Source organism: Lonchura striata, chromosome 14 (assembly GCF_050655825.1).
Source record: "Lonchura striata isolate lonStrDom1 chromosome 14, ASM5065582v1, whole genome shotgun sequence".
NCBI lineage: Eukaryota > Metazoa > Chordata > Aves > Passeriformes > Estrildidae > Lonchura > Lonchura striata.
This window is the reverse complement of record NC_140716.1, coordinates 14,064,419-14,090,584: the sequence shown is the minus strand read 5'-3', so window position 1 is coordinate 14,090,584 and position 26,166 is coordinate 14,064,419. Positions and strand designations below refer to the sequence as shown.

At 58.4% G+C, this 26,166-nt stretch overlaps 2 protein-coding genes across 3 annotated transcripts; one reads left to right on the top strand and one right to left on the bottom strand.

Annotated features, from left to right (window-relative positions):
- Positions 1-954: 954 nt before the first annotated feature.
- Positions 955-20,421, top strand: CLCN7 (Cl-/H+ antiporter 7). The gene is made up of 25 exons (XM_021548600.4): positions 955-1,133; positions 7,957-8,028; positions 8,688-8,759; positions 8,979-9,044; positions 9,621-9,753; positions 10,128-10,237; positions 10,920-11,000; positions 11,371-11,433; positions 12,102-12,185; positions 12,343-12,436; positions 13,268-13,332; positions 13,795-13,911; positions 14,229-14,283; positions 14,785-14,845; positions 15,345-15,483; positions 15,729-15,822; positions 17,029-17,198; positions 17,509-17,560; positions 17,830-17,957; positions 18,101-18,186; positions 18,658-18,790; positions 18,884-18,943; positions 19,271-19,447; positions 19,549-19,629; positions 19,740-20,421. Exons 1-25 carry the CDS (start codon positions 1,005-1,007, stop codon positions 19,824-19,826), a joined length of 2,409 nt encoding a protein of 802 aa, XP_021404275.2. The 5' UTR covers positions 955-1,004; the 3' UTR covers positions 19,827-20,421.
- Positions 20,422-21,468: 1,047 nt separating this feature from the next.
- On the bottom strand, positions 21,469-26,097 carry PERCC1 (proline and glutamate rich with coiled coil 1). 2 transcript variants are annotated; one of them, XM_031506118.3, is made up of 3 exons: positions 23,679-23,819; positions 23,453-23,554; positions 21,469-22,344 (listed from the first exon to the last, which is right to left on the bottom strand). In XM_031506118.3, exon 3 carries the CDS (start codon positions 22,310-22,312, stop codon positions 21,620-21,622), a length of 693 nt encoding a protein of 230 aa, XP_031361978.3. In that variant the 5' UTR covers positions 22,313-22,344; positions 23,453-23,554; positions 23,679-23,819; the 3' UTR covers positions 21,469-21,619. The 2 variants fall into 2 exon arrangements, with proteins under 2 accessions (XP_031361978.3, XP_085448585.1); XM_085592459.1 differs by lacking the exons at positions 23,453-23,554; positions 23,679-23,819 and adding an exon at positions 25,967-26,097.
- Between the last annotated feature and the right edge of the window lie 69 nt (positions 26,098-26,166).

Genomic DNA, 26,166 nt, shown 5'->3' with positions numbered 1-26,166 from the left:
CTGCCGGCTGGGTGTGCGTGGGGAAAAGCCTCGCAACCTCTCGGGCCGCCGCCCCCGGGGTCCTGCTCAGCCCGTCCTATCCTATCCTATCCTATCCTATCCTATCCTATCCTATCCTATCCTATCCTATCCTATCCTATCCTATCCTATCCTATCCTATCCTATCCTATCCTATCCTATCCTATCCTATCCTATCCTATCCTAATCCTATCCTATCCTATCCTAATCCTGTTGTTATAAATGAATTTTTTCCCAGCCAAATTAAAAATGAAATAAAAATAATTTTAGTTATGATTAAAGTCTATCTCGCCAGCCACAAGGAAAAAGGCAGGGCCGAGCCCGGGTTCGGCGCTGGGTGAGTGACCGACAGGACACCTCACAGCAGAGGTTCCTCTAGACACCCACACCACTCTCGGATCCCGTGGTTCTTATAGGAAATTTTCTGCCATCTGCCTATTCTTCCATTCAGAGTTCCCCATATTCACAAAGTTATTTTCTCCAGGCGAAGTCCAAACAATCCAAGTCCAGGTGTGGATGATCTTGCTGATGAAGTTACAGGAACTGCGGCTTTCAGATGTATCAGCCCGGAGGTCTCCAGAGGTTTCGATCTGAGTCGTTACCGGGATGATCAGCTTCCAGGGTCCCGGTATCAGTTCCTGGAACAGCCCATCTCCGGGCGAGCCGCATGTATTAGATTGTAAATGAGACATTGTTTGGCTTAGGCTGAACACGAATATGGGGGGGTGGGGTGGCTGGCTTCAGCATCGGCGTGTGTTTTTACATTAAACTAATCATTTCATATAGTGAGCCACATTTAATATAACAATATTTCAGAGGCGCAAATTATAACCATTTAGATCACTGTCCCGTCCCGCCGCCCCCGCCGGAACTACAACTCCCATGGTGCCTCGGGGCGCCCCCGCCGCCCCGGCGGGCACGTGACGGCGGTCACATGACGGCGCGGCGGGGCAGGCCCGGCGGAGCAGCTGCCGCCGCCGCCCCGCATGGCCAACGTCGCCAAGAAGGTGTCCTGGTCCGGCCGCGACCGCGACGACGACGAGGACGGGCGTGCGGGCGAAACCACCCCGCTGCTCAACGGTACCGGCCCGGGTGCGGCGGGCAGCGGCCGGCAGGTAGGTACCGCCGGCGGGAGCGCGGAGAGGGCCGGGGCCGTGTGCGCCCCGCTCCCTCCCCGGCCGTGCCGCACCGCCTTGGTTGTCCCGGGCTGGGCGGGGGCGGCCGGGGTCGCTCCGGGCTGGGAAAGAAGAAGCTGTCGGGACGAGGGCCGGGGCAGCCACGGCCGGGCACGGGGCACTCGTGGGGGAAAATGTGAGCGGGACTGAGGCAGGGCCCAGCGGCTCCGGCCCTGCCGCTGCCTCGGCCGCTGCTCCTCCGCCGCGGGACGGTCCCTGCCAGCAGCACCCTGTGCTGAGCAGGGCCCTGCTCCTGCCCGCTGGGGCTGCGCTGCTCATCCGGAGAATCGCGGCGTGGATCGGGTTGGAAGAGCCCTAAAGCTCATCCTGTTCTACCCAAGGACACTTTCCACTAGACCAGGTTGCTCCAAGCCCTGTCCAGCCCAGCTTGGAGCAATTCCTGCCACCAGCTCTGGGAAACCTTTGCCAGGGTCTCACCACCCTCGTTTCCTACTGACATCTACTCTAGTCTCATTTTGTTTAGTTTGAAGCCATTCTCCTTTGTTTTGTCTGTACCTGTCCATATAAAATTAATTTGTGCTAAATGAATTTCTGCTAAAAATGTTTTTCTGTGAGAGCCTGACCTGCTGCTGCTGATCACCAGGTAGGGCTCAGACACAAGAGCCTGTGACACTGGAGTGGTGCAGGGTGTCCTGTGGGACAGAAAGCAGGAACAAGGTGGGCCATGTCACAGAGGGAGGCCAGTTCCTTCTGGTAAGGTAATTTGGGGTAATTAAGTGAGGAGAACTTCTCTCCAGTGTGCCCTCAGGCTGTTCCTGATGCAGCTCAGTGAAGAGAGCTGAGGCACTCAGTTGAGGGTGGGTGGGCTGTGGTGTGGGTGGGATGTCAGGACAGGACCATGGAGCACTTTTGTGCCAGCACCAGGTGGGACAGGCAGTGCTTCTAGGTGTCATCCTGGAATTTCTTGTGGAGAGTTTTCTTGGAGACCTGAGCTTAGATAGGGAGGAGCGGTGCCAGGTTCTGGCAGCTGTTAGCAGGGATGTCTGGCCCAGCACGATTCTGTGCTGCCTGCTCCTGGGCAAGTCAGGACAGCAGGCTAATTAGAGGGAAATGCAGGGCTCGTTAGGCTGGAAGAGCCTTGTGTAGTGCTCTGGGAGCAGGGAATGGCAGCTGGAAGGGGGCAGCTGTGCTGTGGCAGCTGTTCTGGGGTGAAAATAAAAGTAATCTTCCCAGGCAGTGCAACAGGACCCTGTATCTTTACAGCACATAGGGAGTTCTGGGGGTTTGAAGGGTGTTAGAGTCGAGATTGACCAGATCTCATGGCTGGGGGTCATTAGGAGAGGGTTTTCCTTGAGGTTTGGAAGAAGTGCCTGAGGCCTGCTGCAGCAGGGGCAGCTGGAGGTGGACACCCAGCCCTACCAATGTGATTTATTGTCACTGTGTCTCTGCACAGTGCAGGCAGGTCCCAGCTGGTGACATGGTACTACGTGGCATTTTCCTTGGCAAGGGAGGAGGGGGAGTCCCTTGCTGGGGCTCCAGACCACACGTGCCCCTGGCAGTGGCAGCTGGGTTGTCTCTTTAGGGCTGGGGTTGTATTTTGGTGTCAGGCAGCTGCCTCTGCCTTTGCCCCAGATGCCTTTCAGTTGTGTGGATTGAAGCAGGAAGGCAGGATAGCTTTGGGAGAGAAATAAAGAGAGGCCTGGGCTGCTTAGCTCAGGGGGGATTTAAACCTGGGTTGTGGCAATACAATAAAAATGTCCCCTAACATCACTTCTTCCCTTAGTCATGTGCTTGTTTAATGGAAATGAAAGTGATCTTAAGGTGACCAGAGGAAACACAGATCTGTAGCTCCTCAGCTGAAGGGACTGAGATCGAGTTCTGGTGGGCAGGAGGTGAGGAGAGGCTGGCTAAACTCGCCTGTGGCTGTGGAGGGGGTGTGAGAGGCCTGTCCCTGAGATCTGCTCTGTTTTGGGGCCAGCTGAGCTGACTTCATCCTCTCACCAGGACTTTCTGGTTCCTGGAGCACCCCAAGGAGTGAGAGGCAGCCTGGGTGTCTGAGCATCCTGCCTGCTGTGGGCTGTTCCTTCCCTGTGTTCTTGAGCCACGTGTGTTGGTTCTCAGGCTGGGAAGTGGGTGGAAAATGTTAGTAAGAGCAGCCAATTTCCATCATGAACCATTTTTTGTGGAAAAACGTTTCTCCTTTGCTACCATCAAGGATGTGCTGTGAGACATTTGTGCTGAAGTGTCTTGATTTTGGGATTGGTTTAATGCTCCTGCTTCAAAGGGTGCCTGCAACAAGGGGTCACCATCATGAAGGCCAGGCTGCTGCTGGGCAGGCTGTGCTTCTGAGCCCCTGTGTGTTTATTCTGGATGTTGCTGGTCTCGTTTCCTTGAATCTCAAGTAACAAGGTGCACGAAAGCAGCCAGGCTGCAATCAAGAAATCTTGGTGGGAGGAGGCAGAAAAAGGGAAGTATGAGTGCTGGGTGAACCCTGATTCCTGGCAGATGGGCTGCAGATTGCACACCCCAAGTTACTGGCAGAGAGGCTGCTTGTGAGGCTGGAGGTGATTGCCCTGGAGAGCCATTGCCCCCGAACACTGGAACCCCAGGAAATGTTCTGCAGGTTGCTCAAGCCATGGGGGACTGTGGCAGCTCCATCCTTGTGCTGCTCCTATGCCAAGGGAAAGGCCAGGGCAAGGACAGCATTTCCCATCCTCCTGGAGGTGAGGGTCAAGCAGCAGCTGTGCCCTGGCAGTGGCAGCAGGAACCTGGAAGCAAAAGCCAAGTGGTGACACCTTGGGGAGAGTCCAGGTGCTTTCTCCCCTGTCATGAGCCTGGAGGTGAGGAGCCCTGTTCTCTCCTGCTGTGAAGCATTTTGGGGATGATGCTGGGTGGGTTTGAAGCCTCTCTCAGCTGTGGCTGTGTGTCAGAGGGGGGAGGTTTCAAAAGCCCTGCAGCTCATCTCTCCCATTCACTGGCAGAGCTGGTGACAGGGTTCTCATGTTGGTGACACACCGGTGACACAGCCTGGAGTCTTCCACCCAGGCTGGTATGAGGGGCAGAGTGTTCTGCAGCCAAGGGGGCCCTGGGGGCTGGAAATCCTCCTCCTTCCCTCCCACAGCTTCTGTGGGCTCCTTCTGTGGTCTGTGCTGGGCTTCATCTCACAGATAATGGAAAGTCACGTGCTGCCAGCTCGTTACTGAGCACAGGATGGTGACAAGGGGCAGTGTCTAGGGGAGTCTCCTCATGCTGGGTCATGTCCTGCAGGGAGGAGCCTCACTGGCTCATCCCTGTGGAAATGGGCTGTGGAGCAGAGGCAGACACTCCCTGTTGATGGTTCTTCAGAGCAATGTTTGGGGCTTGGTGGCTGTGCACACAGCCTGGGTTGGATCATGGAGATCATGCATCCAGGCCAGGAGTGGAAGGTGGTGGTTGAGATCTGCTAGATTTTTTTCATGTTGAGGTTGATCTTCAATATGCTCTTGCTGCTCTCAGAGTGGGTGCCAGCATGACAAAGGGGAAAGGGACCTCAGGAGTCCCTGAGGGGGCTAGAGCTAGGGGCTCTAGTCCAACCCCTGCCAAGAGCAGATCCCTGAGGGACACATCCAGAGGAGCTTTGGGTAACTACTCTGCACCCTGTTTGATCTCAAGTTCAGTGTGTCACCAGCCACAGGGTGAGCATTTAGCTCTGATATCTAAGCAGAAATTCCCTTACTGCAGTTTTCCACTTCTCCTTGTCCCATCAATGCAAAGCTTCAAGGGAAGTCTGGCTTTGTGCTGTCTGTAACCTCTTATTGGGTGTCTGGGGATGGCATGAAGAACTCCCTGAGGAGCACCAGCTCCTCCTTGTATATCTTGTCATGTGCTCCAGCCCCTAATTCTCTTGCTGCTCTCACTTTCTGTACCTTTTCTGTCTCAGGAAGCCCAAACTGTTGCAGGTGGAGGTGTGGAATTCCCTCCCCAGACCTTCTGGCAGTGCTCTTGCACCACCCAGGAGGGGGTTGACCACCTCCACTCCAGGTCTGTACCACTGACACCTCTACACTCACCCACCAGGCTGCTGCAGGACTTTCTGTTCTGAGCTACTTTCTGACCACTGGGACTCATCCATCCCAGGTGCAGGGCTTTGGATTTGGCTCTGTTGAATTTGGGGACTTCCCTGCAGCCTGGTGAAGTTCCTTGGAGGAGCAACCCTGCCTGCCAACATTCTTGCCCACTAACACTGATGATAACTTATTTTGATTCAGACCAAGGCTCCAGACATCTCTTTGCAATTATCTCTTTGAAATTATCACCCAAATGAGCTGAGGGCTGGGTGCTCATGTGCCACTGGCAGAGTGAGGCTCAGCGTGTCCCAGAGCCTCTCCTGGGGCAGGAGAGCTGTTAACCCATCTGTGCCCTCTGGGTTTTGGCAGCAGTGCATGTTTTTATGTGGAGATAATCACAGCACAGTCACACCAACATCACACGTACCCAGGATCAGCAGCTGCCTTGGCTGAGTTTGAAAACATCCCAAGGAGGACATTGCTTAGGGAGTCTTTGAGCTGTGCACAAATAACCTTTTCTCTTGGCTCCAGGCTTCCTGAATCTCTCCTTTTTCTCTTATCATTTTTGGGTGCTGCTGGAAGTAGCTTTTTCCTGCCCTCCTGGCATGTGATGCCTGTGGTGGTGAGACAGAAGCCAGGCCTCTGCTTGCAGATGCCAGAGGGGTGCCAGGACTCAGGGGGAGGATATTAAAAATATGCTGCTTGTCTAAGGAAGTTCAGCTTCAGGCTCCACTGCACCTCCCTTCCCTTCATTTGTGCTTGTGTCCTGCTGGTGCTCAGTCAATGGGGAGTTGAGCTGCTGTGCCCTGGCTGCTTTCTCCTGGGAAGGAGGGAAGAGGGTGGGGTGTCACTGGTTCAGCCACGTTTGGTCTGTCTGCAGACCCCATTGCTAACAGAAGGAGAATTTTCCATGAAGGGCTGGTCCTGCCTGAGGTCTTGCACAAAGGACAGCATGAGTGACATTTTCCATCTCTTTGCCTTGATCTTGCCCTGGATATGTGGCACCTAACGGGAGCCTTAAATCCTTGTGCTTCTTCAGTCCTGGTGCGGGTGTGTTCCTTTGCAAGGTGTCAGCTTTGTCCCCCCAGGCTTCAGGGCAAGGAATGTGTCCTTGCCCTTCCCTGGGATGGTGGGGGCCTGGCTGGGACCTCAGCCTGCCAGCAGAGCAGCTGGGCACTGGCAGGCACTGGAACAGTTCCTGTATCCAACTCATGCCCCTAAGGTCAGGGAGGTGACAGCTTTGTGTGTACCCAGCTCTTAGAAGTCCACTGTGGTCTGCTCTGGCTGCTGGGAAAAGGCTCCACCTGGATCCTTCCCACTGGGATTGTGGAGCCATCATGGACCAGAAGCAAAGCCCAGGCTGTCTTTGCCAAACCAGTGTCTGGAAATGTTAGCATGGAGCACTGTGGGCTGGAGCTGCTGGGGGCTGAAGGGCACCAGAGAGGGTTTGAGAAGCTGGGGCAGAACCCATCTGCAGGTCAGGGAGTGAAGGAGAGTGTGGAGCAGAGGGAAAAATGGGAAAATAGGTCAGGCTGCAAACACAAAGGGATATTCTTCCTCTGCAGTGACGTGCAGGGCTCCCAGCAGCTCTGTCCTGCATGTTCCAGACAGGATTGTGGGATTAAAGCAGTGAGGGGCTCGACCTGGGACCTGCCAGCAGAGAGAGACCAACGTGCCAGAGCCCTGCTGCTGCTCACCATCCCTCTTTTGCCCTCCAGTTCTTTAACCTGGCATATGGGCAGGGGTGAGGCTCTGGAGGGGAAGATCTTAATGCTGAGGAATGATGTTTGGGCTGTTCTTGGGGACAGTGCTCACATCCTTGTGCATCCCTGTGTTTTGCAGCGATGGAGGGGTGACAGCAGCACACCTGCTCCAGCTGGGTCCCCCTGTGGCACTGCTCAGCTGCAGCCCAAGCCCCTCCTTGCCTCATCCAGGAGACAGAGGTGCCCAAAAAGTAAAAAAACTCCTGTGCTATGCAACTGCTCTGCCACTAAAACCCCCAAGTGATCACCAGTGAAAGAAGAGGAGAAGCTGCTCCCCAGAGGGAGATGCAAATGCTGCTTCCCAGCATCACACCAGGGCAGGCTGAGAGAGACATCAGAGTCCCCAGGGCTGTGCAGGAGCAGTGTGCCCACTTCCTCCTGTGTCTCCTGGCTGGCAGCCAGCCTGGCTGTCAGCTGCCTTGGGGGTGACAAACACGCTGATGTGATGTGCTGCTCCCAGCTGGGAGCCACTGCCATGGAGCAGATGGCAGAGCCAGACGTGCCCTCAGCTGTCCCTGGCTGCTGGCTGGGCCTGGCAGCTGAGGGCACGTCGTGGTGAGCTTGTGGCTGTGCAGGTGGCACGTTGTGCAGGGGCTCTGTCCCTCCCCAGCCTCAGGGGGGTGTGGAACGTGCTGCTCGGCACAGGTTTGTCGGCACGGCGCTCCGTGCCAGGGGCTGGTGGTGGCCAGTGCCCATGAGCCGCTGCTGGATGGCACCTCCCCTGGTGAGCTGGCTCTGCCAGCTGGCAGGTTGGAGCAGCTCACCCAAATCCTGGCAGGCTGCTGCTGCCTTGGGTTCCCTCCAGGGTGTTGGATCCCACCTCCTTGGTGTGTCCTCTGAGAGCAGGGGGGCATTCTGGGGGGCTCTGGCGGTGGCAGGCGGGCAGAGCTCTGTGAGAGAGGCAGAGCACGAGCATCTTGCACGCCTGCTCCATCCTCCTGAGAGATTTGAAGTGCATTCAGGAGTTGAACTGATTTCCCCTTCTATCCTCAGCTCACTCCTTCCTCCTTCCTGCGCATCGGGCAGCTGAGCAATGTGGACCTCAATGAGGACATCCATGAGCTGGTGAGTGGCAGAGAGGAGCCCACAGTTACTGAGACCCCTTCCCTTCTTCCACTAACAGCTGCTGCTGTTCCCTCCTTCACATTCCCCTTGTTCCATGAGGACTCCAGCCCTTCTTCCTGGGCTGGGTGACCTCTGTGGCGTGGGCAGCTGCTGCTGCTGCTGCCCCAGGGGCCCCTCTGGGATCCTCAGTAAATGCCCTAATTCGGTTCTGGGAACAGCTTGCACGGTCGAAGGCGTTTGGGAAACTAAATTTGGTTTCTGCCTAAAAACGTGGGTTTGCTTGAAATAGCTCCTTGCTTTTGGCCTAAGGAATTTCCTGCTGAGCTGAAAGGTTGCCCTCCATCAGGACATGGATTCAGTGCCAGGTCAACGTGGCAGTGTGGTACCCAGCTGGGCAAACCCTCCACTGGGGACATCCTGCCTGCGGGTGGAGGGGTGCTTGGTGAGGGTGCACCCCTGACAGCTGGTCCAGCTGCCTTAAATCCCACACATCCACCAAGTGGTGGAAAATCATCCCAGATCCCTGCCTGCCAGGCAGCTGGCACCTGCAGTCCTCTGTGCATCTCTTGAGCATCAAAAGGTGTTAAGCCAACAGTTGCACGTGGGTGGGAGGGCTGGACTCCGACCTGGCCATCCTAAGCTGTGCATCAATCCCACAGGAGACAGAGGTGCCTCGGCAGCGTCCCAACGAGATCCCCCACAACGAGAAGCTGCTGTCACTCAAGTACGAGGTATGTGCCCATCTGCCTCTTCTTGGGTCTGCCCTCTGGGATGCAGCAGGTGAGGCATGAGGGGCCAGGGCTCACAGGTGGTTTCAGTGTGGAAGGAGTGGAATGGAGGAAGGAAAACAATAACAGGAGCAGGGTGAAGGGCTGAGGGTAGCACTCCCCAGCATGGGGGTTTCTTCACCTGGTGGTACACAATAACAGCATCTCCCTTTCCCAAACTAGAGCTTGGACTATGACAACAGTGAAAACCAGCTATTCCTGGAGGAGGAGAGGAGGATAAACCATGCGGTGAGTCTTGCTGGGCTGCCCACAGATCATCTCAGCTGGGGTGGGTAAGGGAAGCTGTTCCCCCTGCCTGGCTGCTGAGGGCTCCCCTGTGCCAGAGGAGGTTGTGCTTAAAGCCTAGGTTGAGCTGGCGTGGATTTTTGGGCACTGACCAGCTTGTGACAAGCTGTGAAACCACAGGATCAAGGACCCAGCGTGAGGTGGTTGGAATGGGAGCTAATCTGGGTGCACATGGTGGCATTGCCTGGGAGTATGGAGCAGGTCCTTGAGCAGAGGGACTTCTGGAGTCATGTGAAACATCTGCCCTGGGGGCTTTGGGAATCAGTTCCACACAAGAATCCCAGCAGGATGGGCCTAATGGAGGCAGGCAAGCTGGAAAAGCACCTTAGGGATCCCACAGAGGAGCAAGAACACTGCTTAAAATCAGTAAATTGTGTTCAGGCTTGGCTGGGTCAGCCAGCACTGGTGCTCCTTGGCTCTCCACAGAGCTTCCCAGGCTTGGGACTGTGGCAGGTGTGTTGGGGTCCCCTCGAAGCCAGGCTGGATGGCAGCAGGGGGTGAGTGCTGTCTGCCCCTCAGGCTTTCCGCACGGTGGAGATCAAGCGCTGGGTGATCTGCGCCATGATCGGCATCCTCACCGGCCTCGTCGCCTGCTTCATCGACATCGTGGTGGAGAACCTGGCTGGGCTCAAGTACCGGGTGGTGAAGGACAGTATCCTCACAGGGCACGGGCTGCTGGCCAGCTGGGACCTCTGGGATCTTCTGGGAGCTGTCAGAGAGGGGTCATGGGGGAAGAGGGCAGCGATTCCTCGCTCCGGTTTGGTGGCACAGACTCTGCTGCTCTGCAGGGCTGAGCTGTGCCTGGCTGTAGCACAGGAGGCTCATTTCAGCTGCCCTGGATGCTCTGAGTGACAGGGGGCTTGGAGCAACCCGGTCTAGTGAATGGCATCCCTGCCCATGGGGAGTTGGAGCTAGATGGTTTTTAAGGTGGCATCCAACCCAAACCCCCCTGTGATTCTGTGAGGTGCTGTGGTGGGGAGGATGGTACCCAAGCAATACTGGCTTTTCCTTGAGCTGCTGCCCCAGACATTGACAAGTTCACAGCCAAAGGGGGCCTCTCTTTTTCCCTGTTACTCTGGGCCACCCTGAATGCCAGCGTGGTGATGGTGGGCTCTCTGATCGTTGCCTTCATAGAGGTAAGAGTTTGAAACTCTTATGGGTTCTTCAAACGGGCAAAGCAGGGTCATGTTTCCAGAAAATGTGCAAAATTTTTGAGCAGTGAATGTGTTTCTGCCAGTTTGGCTCCTGGTAGCACGAGCTCCTCGGCGTTGGTTCCATCTGTGCTGTGGGGTTTCTGTGGGGCTGGCAGACTGCCAGGAGCTGTGCTGCCAGCCTGGGGCTGAGGTTGTGCTCCTGCCTTGGGCAGGGGTGCAGCTCTCCCAAGCCTTGGCCCTAGATCAGGGCCAAGGTGTGTTGGGTGCACCCAAGTACCAGCAGAGACCAGTCTGGCGGGGTGCCTCAGCTACAGCCTCTGGAGGACAAACCAGAGTCTGGGAGTCCTCATGGATCACTCTAATCCCCAGTGTCTTCCTTGTGGCTTTGCCTTTGTTCTCCCTGGCTCCCCCTTCTGTACCTGTGGCAGGGTAGGGGAACACCTGAGTGTCCCCAAGAACCCATCCAACTCCTTTTTCCTTGGCACATTTGCCCTTAGGAAGTTGGTGTTCCCTCAAGCCCATCTCTAGAGCCTGTTGATAAGCTTTGGCCTCATCTCAGAGCCACCCTGAGGGTGTGCTCTGTGTGCCCTGGTGCTGAGAGACAGGGCTAAGGTGGCTGGTGTGTCCCCATCCTGTGTGTGACAGCTCTCCCTGCTCCCTGCAGCCTGTGGCAGCTGGCAGTGGCATTCCCCAGATCAAATGTTACCTCAATGGCGTGAAGATTCCACACGTTGTCCGGCTCAAGGTAGGAAGCAGAAGGTGGTGGGATGGCCTGGGCATACTGGAGTAGTCCCTGCCCACAGTGTGGCACAGCAGGAGGTGGCATGAACTCCCAGCTCCATAGCTGTTTCTCCCCCAGTGCCCAGAGGTTAAATCTCCTGCCCTGGGAGCAGCAGCTGGCCCTGGGAACAGCAGCTTTGGGTAGACTTTTGCTCTGGCCAAGAAGAAAATTGACCAACCCTGTTGCCACAATTTTGGGGCTGAGAATCATGAATTCCCTGGGGTCATTGGCTCCTCTCGTGCCTTGGGGCCCTCTGGCTCTGTGCCCCCTGTGGCTGCCATGCTCGTGTTCCTCATGCCGCCCCTGTGACGTGCTGTGCCCTTCTCTTGTGCAGACCCTGGTGATCAAAGTCTGCGGGGTCATCCTCTCGGTGGTCGGCGGCCTGGCTGTTGGGAAGGTGATGTGCACAAAGCGCTGCTGACGTGTTGGTCCCTGCTGCTGGCACTTGTCACAGCCTGTCACCGGTCCTGTGCTGGGGACAGGGTGCTGGGGGCCCCACGGTGACCTCCCAGTGTTATTCCTGGTGTCTGCTGGCCAAGGTGACTGGCACTGCCAAGCTTGGGGAGCCCCAGTGGTGCCACCGTGCCAGCCTGTGTGTGGCTTGGCTGAGGGCAGAGAGCAGCAGCCCCTGTCCATCAGTGGCTGTCCCTACAAACAGTAGATGGGAGAGAGTTGGGTACCCCACTGGGATCTTACTGGCTTGCTGGGATTGAAGGCAGGCAAGGGAAACACTTGTTTCCTCAGCTAGTGGGAACAGGAGGTGGGCAAGGGAGGCATATGCTAGGATAAGGATTTCATAAAACCATGGAATGGTTTGGGCTGGAAGAGATTCTAAAGATCATCTCATTCCAAATGAGATGGGCAGAAACACCTTTCATTAGAGCAGGTTACTCAGAGTTTTGTCCAACCTGGTCTTGAACACCTCTGGGATGGGAAGGGGGAAATGTCAGGGTCTGTATTTCCCTGAGGGAAATACACCCAGCTTCAGGACTGCAAGCTGGGTGAGCAGCATTCAGCCATGCCTGTTCTTCCTTCCTCGACCTGACTGTGCTCTCTGGCCTCTAGGAAGGACCCATGATTCACTCTGGATCCGTGATTGCTGCTGGGATCTCCCAGGGAAGATCCACGTCCTTAAAGCGAGACTTCAAGGTTGGTGTTGGGGTCCGAGGGGCCGTGCTGCCGGTGCCCTTCTGTGCCAGCCCAGGCTGTCCCACTGGTGGCTGGGCATCATCCTTGTCCATACCCTGAGCCTTGCCTAAAATCAAGCCCGTGGCCAGCCCTGAAGCTGCCTTCACTCCTGTTTCAGATCTTCGAGTACTTCCGCAGAGACACAGAAAAGAGGGATTTTGTGTCGGCCGGAGCTGCTGCCGGCGTCTCGGCTGCTTTTGGTGCTCCCGTGGGTGTGTGTCTTATTTTATTATTAGAAAGGAGTTTTTTCAGAAGAGTCTTACTGAAATAGGAGATTATAAAGTTGTATTTTTTTTCTGTGAGGAAAATGGTTTCTTTTGGAGTACAACAATGTGTTTGGTTTTTTTTTAAGAGTTTATGATTTTTAAAGGGGTTTTGAGTTTTAAAGGTCAAAGTTCTCCAAGATTTGATGTTATACTTAGTAGGTTAAAAAGTGGAGTAAGTTGATCATTTGCAATTCTTAAAACAGATTGAACTTAATTGATCTCTTTTAAAAGCTGCTGTAAATTTTGTAAGGCGTTGACTTTGCTTTGAAGTTGTGTTTTTTGTGGTTTGATTGTTTGTTATGTCATCTTTTATTTTAGATATTTTAGGGTGAGATTTCCTGTATTTTTGATGTTGAAATTTCTAGTCTAGTATTTTGAACTTCAGTGACAACGTTGTCTTGAGTCTGTTCTATTTCATTCTGAGTTGGTGCTCTCTGGCACTGAGCAGTGCCTGGACATGGATTTCCTCAGGAGGTTGCTCCTGCCTGCTTGGAGGCAGCTCTTGGGATCTGCACAGGGCACTGCAGGGGCCTTCCAAGTTTTCCTGCCATGCCATGCACATGTTGGCCCTGCCCAAGGGCAAAGGGCTCATCTGCCTCCCAGATGTTGCCTCCCTGGGATGGAGAATGGCAGTGGGGGGCTTTGCTGTGCTCAGTACATCACTGATGGCTTGGTGGGCTTGCCTGTGAGAGGGTCTGGGCAGTGTGGGCACATGGCCTGGGGTCAGTCTTGGGGCTGTGGCATGTGCCACTTGTGTAGATGTATCTTGTGTTGCAGGGGGTGTCCTGTTCAGCTTGGAGGAAGGGGCTTCCTTCTGGAACCAGTTCCTGACATGGAGAATCGTAAGTGTTGGAAAGCAGTGGGGAGCTGCTGGTTCTGCTGTGAGGCATTGCCTTTTCTGGGTGCCCCATGGCCCCAGGGCTCCTGACAGCCCTGCTCCAGTGAGGACCCATCCCAGGGAGCAGCATCCCAGCTCCCCTCCCGTGCCCTGCTCCTCAGGGGCTGAATTTGGGTCTGGCTGAGCTCCATCCTGCTGCCAGCTCCTTTCCAAGGCATCTGCCTTGAGCTGTGCCCCAGGGCAACAGAGGGGCAAAAGGAGAAGTGAGACCCTGGTCAGTGTAAGCTGCCCAAAAGTGCACCCAAAGTGCCACCACAGGGAATGTGACCTCCTGTCCCCACCACACCATGGGCACCAAGCCCTGCCCAAGGGCCTTGGGGATGGTTTGGGGTAGTGCACAGGGAATGTGGTGAGGAAATGGGGCTGGAGGCACTTAGCAGTGACTCTGGGCTGCATCTCCTTCCAGTTCTTTGCCTCCATGATCTCCACCTTCACGCTGAACTCTGTCCTGAGCGTTTACCACGGCAATGCCTGGGATCTCTCCAGCCCTGGGCTTATCAACTTCGGCAGATTTGACAGCGAGGTAGGCACAGGTATTCCCCATGTAGGGCTCTGGGGAGGGGTTAGAAACAGCCCTTAGCAGCTTTGGGGACATCAATTTGTCTATAACCTCGGCCAGAGGCTGAGGCAGACTCTGCCTTAGCAGGCTGTGGGGTCTGGCCAGATCTCAGCTCCACCAGCCCCAGCAGAAGGAATTTCTGGAGGCTGTGGGCTGTTCAGGGGAGACTTTGGGCCAGCTCTCGTGCCAGCGCAGAGTTGTGCTGTCCCAGCAGTCAGTGACTGACTGTGGGACTGCAGATGGGCCAGGAGATCTGAAACCCACATCTTTCTTGCTTGCAGAAAATGGGATACACAATCCAGGAAATTCCTATCTTCATCTTTATGGGAGTGGTTGGTAAGAGAACGCTGCTGTTTCCATTTGATTAGTCTGAATAATTTCCTCTGTTCTCTGTCTGCGTCTAAAAAGCTTTGGTGTCCAGTTTCCTGGGGAAAATGGGGAATCCATTAAATTCTGGAGCAGCGCCTGCTTGTGGGGCTTATGCAGGGATGAGAGCTGGATCCTGTCCCAGCTCTAGTAGCAAAGTCAAGCCCCTTTAACCCATGAGCAGGATGTGTTGCAGTCCTGGGCAGTCCCTTGCTGCCATGTGAGCTGTCCTTATCCCCATGGATTTGGCCTGTCCTTTGCCTGCCTGGTGCCAGCACTGTGACATTGGCCCCTGGCCACCTGCATCTGGTACCAGACAGGTGACAGGTCCTGGCTGGCTGCAGGGACAGCATCCACTTGTCCCAGGGCTGTTGGTCACTCTGGATGAATTGTGGATGATCTTCTGAGGTTCCTTGTGTTGTGGGCAGCCTGGGACCTGCGTGCTGAGCTTTTCCTCTCTCACATTTGCAGGTGGGATCCTCGGAGCCCTGTTCAATGCCCTCAATTACTGGCTGACAATGTTCCGGATCAGGTAAGAGCCCAAAGGTAATGAAGGGGATTGATGTGGGTTGGCTGGTGCCTTCTGCATGCCCTCAAAGTGGCATTCCCACATGGAGCAAGGCTCCATTTAATCTCTTATTTAATGTGAGCAGCAGCAGTTCCTCAAAGATGCCACGTGCCTCTCACTGCCTGTGGCTGTGACCCACAGCATCCCAGCACTGCTCTGATCGTGCCAAATATTTCCCTCCAGTGACTGGAGGGCCCAGAGAGATGCAGACACTGCAGACATGACTGTCATGTGCTCTGAGAGGACTAAGAGAAGGGAGAAAGCTGCTAAAGCCAACTGAGACCAATGTGGCCCAGCCAATACCTGTCACCAGCTTTTCAAGCAGCGGGACAGCCTGGCAGGGTCTGGGCAGGGAGTAGAGGCAGCCAGACTGTCATGTGCCTGATGTGACATGCCCAAGCAGGCTGGGCTGATGCTGCCCACACCTCTGGGTGCCACTGTCATTCCCCTGTTCTCTTGACAGGTACATCCATCGGCCCTGCCTCCAGGTGGTTGAGGCCATGCTGGTGGCAGCAGTGACGGCGACCGTGGGGTTTGTCATGATTTACTGCTCAAGAGATTGCCAGCCCATCCAGGGCAGCTCCGTGGCATATCCCCTGCAGGTAGGATGTGCTGCAGAGCAGCATTCAGGGTGGGGGGCACCCTGAGCCTGGGGGGCTCAGCAGGGAGACAGGACCCTGCTGGGTTTGGGACACTGGACCTTCACAGTTGATGCCCTCCGGCGCAGGCAGAGCTGGAGACCCAAGAATGCTGTAGGTGTCCTCCGTGCTCAGAGCTGCCTCCTCACTGGCACACATCCCCCAGCCTTCCCTGCCACTTCTAGCCCTTTCTTATCTTGCCTTTTCAGCTTTTCTGTGCTGATGGAGAGTACAACTCCATGGCCACTGCCTTCTTCAACACACCTGAGAAGAGCGTTGTCAACCTCTTCCATGACCCTCCAGGTCAGTGCAGGCAGCAGTGAAGCCTTGAACGTAGCAGAGAAGGGTCCACGTGGTCCTTGGCCACTGCTGGGACAAGGCAGAGGGTGATCAGCCCAAGAGGGCTTCACAAAACACTGCTGCAGTGGTGGAAGGAGGATGGGTGCTGTGCCTGGTGACACCTCTGAGCTCGGCCAAAGGGCTGTGCTGTTGGGAGGCTGTGGGGCTAAGGACCTGGTTTTGTTTGTGCACATTTGCAGGCTGTGTTGCTGCTGAGTTGTGTGAGAGTGTGTCTGACCCTTGCTGTCTGTCTGAAGTCTGTTCTGGAAATGTCACTAGGATGTTTTCTTAATTAGCAGGGCCACTTGCCCCATAATGACTTTACCTTCTGGGCAGGCTGTGGAGGTGGATCTTGGGGTTTGGATTTGCTTGAGAAATGCAACTTGGTTCCCAGGTTCCAGCTCCATTTTCCTTGGACCTGGTGTAACCCCAGCATCTCTTGGATGGAATCTGTGTTCTCTGGAATCTGAGTTCTGTGCTCAGCTGCACATGGGTGGGGAACAGAGGGATCCTCAGCCCAGAGGGTGCAGCTTGGCCACCTGCAGCCAAGAGATGACCATCCTTTGTCTTGGGGCTGCTCTCTGCAGTGCTGGGTCCTCCCTGACTCAAGGCTGAAGGAGGGGTTGCAAAGTACTTGTTTAAACTAGACTGGGCTGCTCAGCAATCCCAAACTAGCACTTAGCTGGGTTGTGGGGTCAGCAGGGTCTCTGTGGGATGGCACAGCCTGTGCTGTGGGACAGCATGGCACTGGCTGGAGCAGCTGTGGGAGCTGCAAGATGGGAGGGACTTTGTAGGACATGCTCTGCAAAGCATGCTGATCCCAAAGCTGCCAGTGGGACCTCTGTCCTCCCAGCCTTATCCTTCAGCCCTGGCAGTCCCTCCCTTGGGGCTTTCATTGTGGGAGTCTGGGAAGCACAGAGCTGGGAAGGGGACGAGTCACAAGATGGAGGAATGGGATGTAAGGGCTTGGGATGGCACTGGCTGGGTAGGCGGTGCTGGAGGGGGCAGAAATATCCTGAAGAGCCAGTTTGAAAGGCTGTACCTGTGCAGCCAGAGCAGGAGGTAGAGCCCAAGAAGAGGGGCTCTCGCTGCTGGCGGTGTACTGTGGGGCTGCTGCTGCCTGATCTGTGGCTGCTGCCCATCACAGACTCTGTTCTGTCCCCACGCCAGGTTCCTACAACCCCATGACACTGGGCATGTTCACACTGATGTATTTCTTCCTGGCCTGCTGGACCTATGGCCTGACAGTGTCTGCAGGGGTCTTCATCCCCTCCCTGCTGATCGGGGCAGCCTGGGGGAGGCTCTTCGGCATCTCCCTGTCCTACCTGACCAGGGGCTCGGTGAGTCCTGCCTGGGAAGCCCTGGCACCCAGCCCTCCTTCCTCACTGCTGGGCTGGTGGCATGTTCAGACAGCGTGCCTGGAGCTGCCTGAAAACTCTGAAGTGGGCTGGCTCCTTGCTTGATGTCTCTGTGAGCTGCATCTGGGCCTCCCCACATCCCAGTGGAGCCCTGCCAGCAGCTGGGTTGTTCAGGCAGCCTCAAGCACCTCTGTACACTTTGGAGGAGGGTTTGGGGGCCAGGACTCTGCTGACTATCTCTGAATGCCCTGGAGCCAGCAGGTGACTTGCTCCTTTTCTTTCCTGTGCTCAGATCTGGGCTGATCCTGGGAAGTATGCCCTGATGGGAGCTGCTGCACAGCTGGGTGAGTTCCCCATGGCACAGTGTTGGTTGGGGTAAAGATGTCGTGGGAAAACACCCCCTGCTTCCCTGACAGCTTCCTTCCCAGCTGAAGCCCAGCCTGGCTGTCAACTTCCCAATCACCCTGCCAAGCACAGTGAGGGCTGGGCTCAGCCAGGGCACCCCTGGGTGGGCAGTCCTGGATCACTGAGAGATCCAGGGCTCTCAGGTGTTCTGTGATGCCCTCACTCTGCGTTTCCTTGCCCTTCCAAACCCCCTGGGTGCCTCTGGCAGGTGGGATCGTGCGGATGACGCTGAGTCTCACAGTCATCATGATGGAGGCAACAGGCAACGTCACCTATGGCTTCCCTATCATGCTGGTGCTGATGACAGCAAAGATTGTGGGAGACTACTTTGTGGAGGTGAGGGCTGGTGTGCTCCCCAGGACTGTGGGGCCATGGGGGGCCAGGACAGGCATGTGCTCGCTGTAAGGGATGAGCTGCTGCCTGGCTGTGGCATTTGCCACCTCACCAGGCTTCTCCTGATGTCTTGGCTCTTGTTGCAGGGACTGTATGACATGCACATCCAGCTGCAAAGTGTCCCATTCCTGCACTGGGAGGCCCCAGTGACATCCCACTCCCTCACAGCCAGGTAGGTGGGCTGGGCATTGCTGTGGCAGCAGCCTTTGGACCATGCTGTTAGCCTGAGCTGGGAGTGGAGGTGGTGACCTTTTGGTTGCAGGAGCCTGCTGTACCCTGGTACCACAGCTCAGCTTCTTCCCCAGCAGGGCTGTGATCTGCAGTGTGTTCCTTCCTTTCTGTCTGGCAGCTTTTGGGGATAGAGGAGGCATCAGCACTGAAGAGCTGTGTGTGTTGGGGCATATTTAGGGTGTGAGGGTGCTGAGGCCCTGGCACAGTGTGCCCAGAGAAGTTGTGGCTGCCCCATCCCTGGAAGTGTCTAAGGCCAGGCTGCTCAGGGCTTGGAGCCACCTGGGATAGTGGAAGGTGTCCCTGCCCGTGGAAAGGGTTTGGAACGAGATGAGTTTATAGGTCCCTTCCCACCAAACCAGTGTGATTGCAGGATTCTATGTGGGCTGTGTTTCACCCAGAGCTGTCCCTGCAGGGAGGTGATGAGCACTCCTGTCACCTGCCTGCGGAGGATCGAGCGCGTGGGCACGGTCGTGGACATCCTCAGTGACACCTCCTCCAACCACAACGGTTTCCCCGTGGTGGAGAGCAACCCTGACACCACGCAGGTAGCCTGGGTGGCCCTGGGGCGGGGGTGCAGCTGGGGTGGCCACCAAGGGCTGGCTGCAGCGTGGGACCCTCTCACACGGTGCCCTTTGCAGGTTGCCGGGCTGCGGGGCCTGATCCTGCGTTCCCAGCTCATCGTCCTGCTGAAGCACAAGGTGGGTGATGCTGCCTGGAGACTGGGTTGTGTCTGCTGTCCCTGTCTCAGGCCCCTTGCTGCCTGCCTTGCTCAGCTGGCAGAGTGTCCCTGTCATTTCCCTCAGCTCACCCAGGGGATGGGTGCTGCCTTTTGGTGGTGGGGTTACCCCAGCACCATCCTGCACCCCACTGGGCTCACAAGCCCTGAGTGAGCGGGAAGCAGGCTGTGCTTCTGCAGATGCTCCATCTGTCCCACCCTTCTGCCCTTTTCCCTCCCTGGCCCTGTGCATTGTCCTGGTGCCTGTGAGCTCTGTGGGATAGTCCCCAAGCATCTCTTTCCTCCCCAGGTTTTTGTGGAAAGGGCCAACAGGAGCCTGGTGCAGCGGCGGCTGAAGCTGAAGGATTTTCGGGACGCCTACCCCCGCTTCCCCCCCATCCAGTCCATTCACGTCTCCCAGGACGAGCGCGAGTGCATGATTGACCTCAGCGAGTTCATGAACCCCTCGCCCTACACCGTGCCCCAGGTAATGGCCAGGGCCCCTCTGCACAGCTCCCTGGGGACCAGGGAGGGCAGTGGGGGCTGGCTGGGGGTGCTGCAGCCCCCCAGCCCCGTTCTGCCTCGCAGGAGGCGTCTCTGCCACGGGTGTTCAAGCTCTTCCGAGCCCTGGGCCTGCGGCACTTGGTGGTCGTGGACAATCGCAACGAGGTGAGTCCCTGCTGGCTGTGTCCAAGCATCCTGGGCTCCCCGGGGGACAGGGACACGCTGTCCCCAGGCTGTGTGCCCACGTCGGGCTGTACCCTGTCCTGTTCTGGCAGGTGGTGGGAATGGTGACCCGCAAGGACCTCGCCAGGTACCGGCTGGGCAAGGAGGGCCTGGAGGAGCTGTCGCTGGCACAGACGTGAGGCAGTGTGGCCCAGCAGAGATGTGCCCCGGCCCCTCGGAGCTGGGGACCCCCTTTTGCAGGAGGTGGGGAGAGGACTGGGCCAGCCCCTGCAGGCGTCACAGTGCCTGGAGCACTGGCATGGCCGTGCTGCCCTGGCCCTCCTGCCTGCTGCTGCCTTCCCACGTCTACTGCCTCCCTTTGTCACCCCTTCCTTTGCTTCCCTGAGGGATCAAAAGTCACCCTTGGCTCTGTTAGCTCCTGGAATAGGCTCTCCTTGAAGGTTGGGTGAAGGCTGGAGTGTTCCATGGGGAGCAGGATTGCCCTAGTGAGCTGGGCACAGTTCTCTGACACCATACGTGGCCTCTGTTGCCTCATCCACCCAGTCTGGGCTGTCTGGGACTTGGCCCTGCCCTGACTTTGGCTGCAGGGCCTGTGAGAAGAGCAGAGGGACACCATGGGGCTCCCTCCTGCCCCCAGGCCCCTGTTCCCTCGTGCCCTGTGGTCCTGCTTGCTGGGTTGGGCTGAGCTCTGGGGTTGCCTCCCTGCTCCTTGGGACTGAGGAGGGGGATGTGCCCTGCTTGGCTGTGCAATAAAAGGGCTCCCCTGGTTCTGCAGCTGCCGCCTCTGGCTCTTTCTTGGCTCCCTCAGGCACTCTGACCCCAAACCATGTGTGGGGAAACACCCCTGGGATTTGGGGCAGGGATGGGGAAGGGAGAGCTGCCTGTACTGGGGAGATGTTGGTCCTGCAGCCTGTGCCCCTCTGCCACTCCTGCAGTCCTCTCAGCACTGCTGCTCCCACACTGGGGTACAGAGTCACTCCTGGGCCATGTTCTGGCCCTTTCCAGCAGCCTGGGCCTTCCAGGCACCCCAAACCCCACCACCAGTCCTGGATTTGCTTGGGGGTGGGAGCAAAGCCATCCCTGGCACCTCCCTTCTCCCATCTTCCCCCATCCTTGCTCCTCTCTTTGGCATTGCCCTGTGCCCTGCCCTGGGACTGCCCCTTCCTCACCTGGTGCCTGGAGAGGCTTTTGACTGCAGGATCTGTGCTGAAATAAAGTCTGTTTGTACTTTTATTGTGGTGCTGCCTGTCTCTTGCTTCCCTTCTTCCCTTGGGGCTGAACCGAGCCCTGTCCCCACTCCTGCTGCTGGGAGGGCACAGGCTGGGGGGTGGGGGGCAGCTGCACCCTGGGCTCAAGGCAGGGGGTGGCCGCCCCTTCCCGCGTTCTTTTCCCTTTCAACACCAACACAAAGCCACCACAAAGCAGAGGATGCCTCGGCTATGCCCTGGTAACAGCCAGGTCCAGCTGTGGGGAGGAAAAGCCAGCCCTGCTCTCCTGTGTGGGTCCTACCCTGGGGCAGGGGAGCTGTAGGGCACAGTGGGTCCCCAGGGCAGTGCTGGGTCCCCCTGCGTGCTGACAGCCGGGTGCTTTATGAGGCCCCGCGTCGCCCTTTGCCCCGGCGCGGCCGAGATAAGGGGATGGGATCCTCCGACTTGGGCCGCAGAGTAAACACGGCTGCTGGCTGCTGGCTCCTGCCCGCACCGCTTCCCTGCTCCTCCCGCTGCTGCCAGCAGCCCCCGAGGGTCGTGCCAAGCCGTGCCCTTTGTCTCTGGCAGCAGGGACACCATGGTGGCGGGTGGCGAAGGACACCGCACACGCTGCTGCCTGGCGGGAGGGAGTCATTTATTCACTCGTCCCATCACCGGCTTCGGCCCGGCAGCTCTGAGTGCCCCATGCTGGCACCGGGGCCACCGGGTTTATCATTAACTGGGTGGCACGTGGCAGGACCAGAGCCCCCGGGGCCACAGCGGGGTCACAGCCCAGCAAAGGGCTCTGCCTCCAGCCCCGGGCGGCCCAGCAGCTCCCGCCCAGCGCCTGGCAGCTCTGGGCCTGGCTCCACTGTCCAGTTGGCCAGGAGGTCGCTGAAGTCAGGGGTGCCAGAGTGGAGGAGGCTGGCGGGGCCTGGGCCTGGCTCTTTCCAGAAGGAGGGCGGCAGCTTCCTGCGGTGCATGGGGGTGATGTGGCCGTACTTCCTCTCCAGCCGCTGTGTCTTGCCGCCGGCCGCCCGCGTGGGCAGGCAGCGGTGCACGCCGTACTCGAAGAGCTCGGCCAGCGGCCCCAGCCTGTGCGTGGCCCCCGGGCTGCCCCGCGGGGCCTCGGGCACAGCCTCGGCGCTCGGGGGCGAGCCGCAGTCCTGGGGCACGGGCCGGCTGCTGGCGGCCTCCTCCCGGCCCCGCCGCCCGAAGTAGCGCTGGATGTCGCAGCTGATGAGCTCCGAAAACCTGAGGAGACGCAGCGTGGTCTCAGCAGTGCTGGAGACGCCGGCCAGCTCTGGCCTCACGCTCTCCTCCACTGCGTCCACGTCCTCCTCCTCTTCCTCCTCTTCTTCTTCCTCCTCGGAGAGGTCAGGGAAGTCAGGCTCAGGGTGCGTGGGCAGCAGGAGGCCGTGTGGGAAGGGCGAGGGCAGCCGCAGCTCGGCCAGGGGCTGGATGACTCCTGCAGCCATGTCAGCGCTCAGAGGCACCCCCAGGAGTCACCCTGTGGGCAGGGACAGCGGGGTCAGGGTGACACCAACCCTGGCACCAACCCTGACCCACTGCCCAGCAACCCTGAGAGGGCAAGGGACCATGTTGTGCCATGCCGTGGCCAAGGTGGGGCCACAGGGCAGCAGGGATGTTCCCCATAAATAATGGGGTGTGGGATGTACCCACCAAGCTGTGGGGAAGAAGGCAGTGGGGGTATTCCCCCTGGGACATCCCCACTCAGCCCTGGGACAGCAGGCACCAGGGGTGCCCCCACCAAAACATGGGATCTGGGGCAGCAGAAGCATAACCCTGAGTCGTGGGACATGGAGTAGCAGAGATGCCATTCCCCTACAAGCAACAGGACATGGGACAGTGGGGGTGTTCTAACTGAGCCCTGGGACATCGAGCAACAGGGATGTCCCCATCAAGCCATGTGGTGTGGGACAATGGGAATGTGTCCCTAAATCATGGGATGTGGGGCAGCAAGGCTGTTTGACATGGGTGTCCACACCAAGTCATGAGATGCAGGGCAGTGGGGATGTTTTCCAGAGCTGTGGGGCAGAGGGATGTTCCCCTTCACCCCAGGGCTGTGCATGGGGGTCAATGGGGGCTCAGCACCCACCCTGCAGCTCAGTGCCACAGAGCCCCATGCCCTGCCCACACCATGGGCCCTTGGGTTTCCCAGTGACAGAGTGAGCCCACCACCTCCCTGCCCTGCCTGGGTGGGCTCTGACCACATCTGGGTTTTGCTGAGGTGGACCTGGCCCCTTTCTAGCTCATGCTCCCTTGCTGAAGGGTCCCCAGCCTTGCTGCAGAACACCCCTGGCCATACTGCGAGGGTCTCAGGGCACGACCAAATCCTGGGGAACCAATCCTGCCCCTGGCACACCAGCATGGTGCCAGGACCTGCACCCAGCCTAAGATCATCCTTTCCATCTCTCCGTGTCCCTCTTTGTGCCATCCCCACCGCGGTACCCCCGGTGCTGCCCCGGGGGGCTCAGCCTCACCTCTGGGCTGCGGGGAGGGGGGAGCAGGGCCACCACAGCCTGCCCTGGAGCCCCCCTCAGCCAGAGAGACCCCCGAGCCAGGTGGGCATCGCCCGGCCGCGGTTCCGCACTCACCTTGGCGCTGCCGCCCGGCCATGCATAGGCTCCCGCGCCGCTCCCCCTGCCCGTCCCTCCACCTGGGCCTGAAGTATTTATAGCGGAGCAGCGAGCTGACGGCTGGCAAATATTTGGTAGCCGTATTGTAATAGTAGACTCGGTAAACAGAGCCGGGGTTTGCTTTAGCACCCAGCAACGGGAGAGCGGCGCGGGGAGGGACGCGGGGATGGAAGGCAGGGCTCACCTTAATGGTTCACTCGCCAGGGGATTTTCAAGTGTTGTCCCTGTAAATTCACCTATTAAATCGGCAGCCCCAGCTGCCGAACTGCCCGCACACTTGTGCCGAGGGCTCTTATCTCCCTGCTGATTGGAGGTGAAATCAAGCTTTGTCAAATAGGCGTAAAATTAAATTTCATGCTATTTTGACTCCTGGAGTAGGGATCTTCTGAAGAACATACTGCTTATCGAGCCATGCCTCTGCAAACAGGGGCTGCCGCTGCAGTGGGCAAAGCCCTTCTGTGGGTACCCCCAGCTGCTACTCCACCACCCTCATGCAGGTTCAGACCACCCATCTCCAGCCTTGTGCCCCTTCGAGATGGATGTTGGGCTTCCCAGCCAGGCCTGGGAGGGTTTTGGAACCTGTGGATGCAAAGGTGGATATACCATGTGGAGAGTGTCTGGGCCAGTGGGGACAGACCTGGATGACAGCATTTTCACCCCATTCTATGGCCCGTGGCTCCCCTGTGAGGACAGGGACAATGGCAATCAGCTCAGGTCCCAGACAGGCTGTGCTGGAGGTGCCATCTCTGCCCTGGCAGCAGGAAGTGCCAGTGGGGTCAGCACAGAACAGGGCCAGGGGACACAGTGACTGGGGACACAGGATGGCCAGAGGGCACAGGACAGCCTGCCCCTGAGAACTGAAGGGATGGCAGGAGCCTGACGCAGCACCAGACCCTGTCATGTGTTGGGGACACTCAGGGAGTGGGACACCAGCCACTGGGCTTGGGGACAGCCACAGTCCTGCTCCAGAGCTGCCCTGCTCTCCTGTTTTTGGGGTAACCACAGCTCCTAGTTTCTCCCTCGGAGCCCTCCCTGAGCACCGTGTTCTGAGGTGTCTGCAGTGCTGAGATGGGGCTCCCAGCTCCGGGCAGGGTGCAGCACTGGCGAGGGCAGTGTCCCAGCCTGGCCGGGCTGTCGGCCGCCCGCTCCCCGGGCCGGCAGCCCTGGGGCTCCCTGCAGGGGCAGGGCTGAGCACCGGCTCTGCTGAGCTCCCTCTCCTCTCTCCGAACACCCAGCGGCGCAGCGCGGCGGGAGCAGCAGCCACCCGGGCACTGCCGGGCAAACACGGTGGACGGATGGGAGCTGATTAGCCACGGGCACCCTTCGGTCTGCTCCCTGCCACCCACCCGCCCGGCACGGCCCGGCATGGCACAGCTAGGCACAGCTACCGGCCAGCCACCCTGATCCCCAGCCCGCAGCCACCTGTGTCCCAGGCCCTGTTCCCGCAGTGCAGGAGATGGGCACACAGCCTCGGGGGCAGTCCGGCCGGAGGAAAGGGCTGCCCTGACCCTTTGGCCAGGTGGGAAGGGTCTGGCCGTGCTGGCGAGCAGGGCCGGGTGTGGGACAAGGTGTGGGTAGCACATGTCTTGGCTGCTGGCTCACAGAATTGGGAGTGATGAGGTGTCCGTCCTCTGTGGGAAGGAGTCACGCACTTAAGGAACACCCAGGGCTCGGCAGGACCAAGGGCGGGCAGCAGGGAGAGGCAACGCCACTGCTCCTGCAGCATTTGCACCATTCGAGTGCCCAGGGTGGTTATCCCTGCTCCAGACTTTGCCAGGGCCGGGCATGAGGAGCTCCTGTCCCACAGGGAAGGGGTCTCCTGTTTGCAGAGAGTCCCGCAGACAAGCAGGGAGGTCGCAGACCCCACTCGGAGGTGAGGCTGATTCTGCTGAGCCGGGATGCTGCAGCGGAGCGGGGCCCTGCCGGGGCTGGCTCACGGTGCCTTTCCCGGGAAGCCAGCGGAGCTTCAAAGCTGCGGGAAAGCCAGGCATGGCTGTGGCAAAGGAGCATCCTGCAGCAGCGCTCGGGCTCTAACCTCGCTGCCTTTGGAGCCCTGCGGCAGCAAAGAGAGCGGGTGGGATTTCTCCGGCAAGGGGAGCATCCAGAGAGCAGCCGGGGCGGGGAGCTCAAGGTGAAGAGACAAGAGGTAAAACTCATGGGGGTGGTGCGAGCTGGAGCTCAGAAAGCCAGGCAGGGAACGCAGCACTCGGCAAAGCTCCGCAACAGCCCAAGCTCCTGCGAAACCACGGCCTCATCTTCCTCCCAGCAGCTGGGAGAGCAGCAGCAGCCACGGGCCGTCCGCTCCTGTCCTGCCGCGTCCTCGGTCTCTCCGGGCTGTACCCGGGTGCAGGGGGGTTCGTCCCCTTGTCCGTGCGCCCACCCTGCCTACTGCTGCTTCCGCCTGCTCCGGCCGTGTGTCCCATCACCCCGATCCCGGCAGGGGCTTTCCCTGCCCCACCTTCCCCGCCCCACCTTCCCCACGGCGGCCGCGAGCTGCCACAGCGCGGCGGGGACGGGCCTGCTCCGGGCACCAGCCGGTCCCGGCGCCGCTGCGGTCTGGCTACCGTGCCCACGCCCGGCGAGCCCCGGGGCGGCACCAGGGCGGTGTCGGGGTCCGGTTCCACCGCGGCGGGGCCGGAACGATCCCCGACCGCCCCTCGGCGCCACCGCGC

Coding starts and splice junctions, on each gene's coding strand:
- CLCN7 (XM_021548600.4), top strand. CDS start 1,005: ATGGCCAACGTCGCCAAGAAGGTGTCCTGGTCCGGCCGCGACCGCGAC. Junction 8,029..8,687: donor ATGAGGACATCCATGAGCTG/GTGAGTGGCAGA, acceptor TCAATCCCACAG/GAGACAGAGGTGCCTCGGCA. Junction 12,437..13,267: donor TGCTTTTGGTGCTCCCGTGG/GTGTGTGTCTTA, acceptor CTTGTGTTGCAG/GGGGTGTCCTGTTCAGCTTG.
- PERCC1 (XM_085592459.1), bottom strand. CDS start 22,312: ATGGCTGCAGGAGTCATCCAGCCCCTGGCCGAGCTGCGGCTGCCCTCG.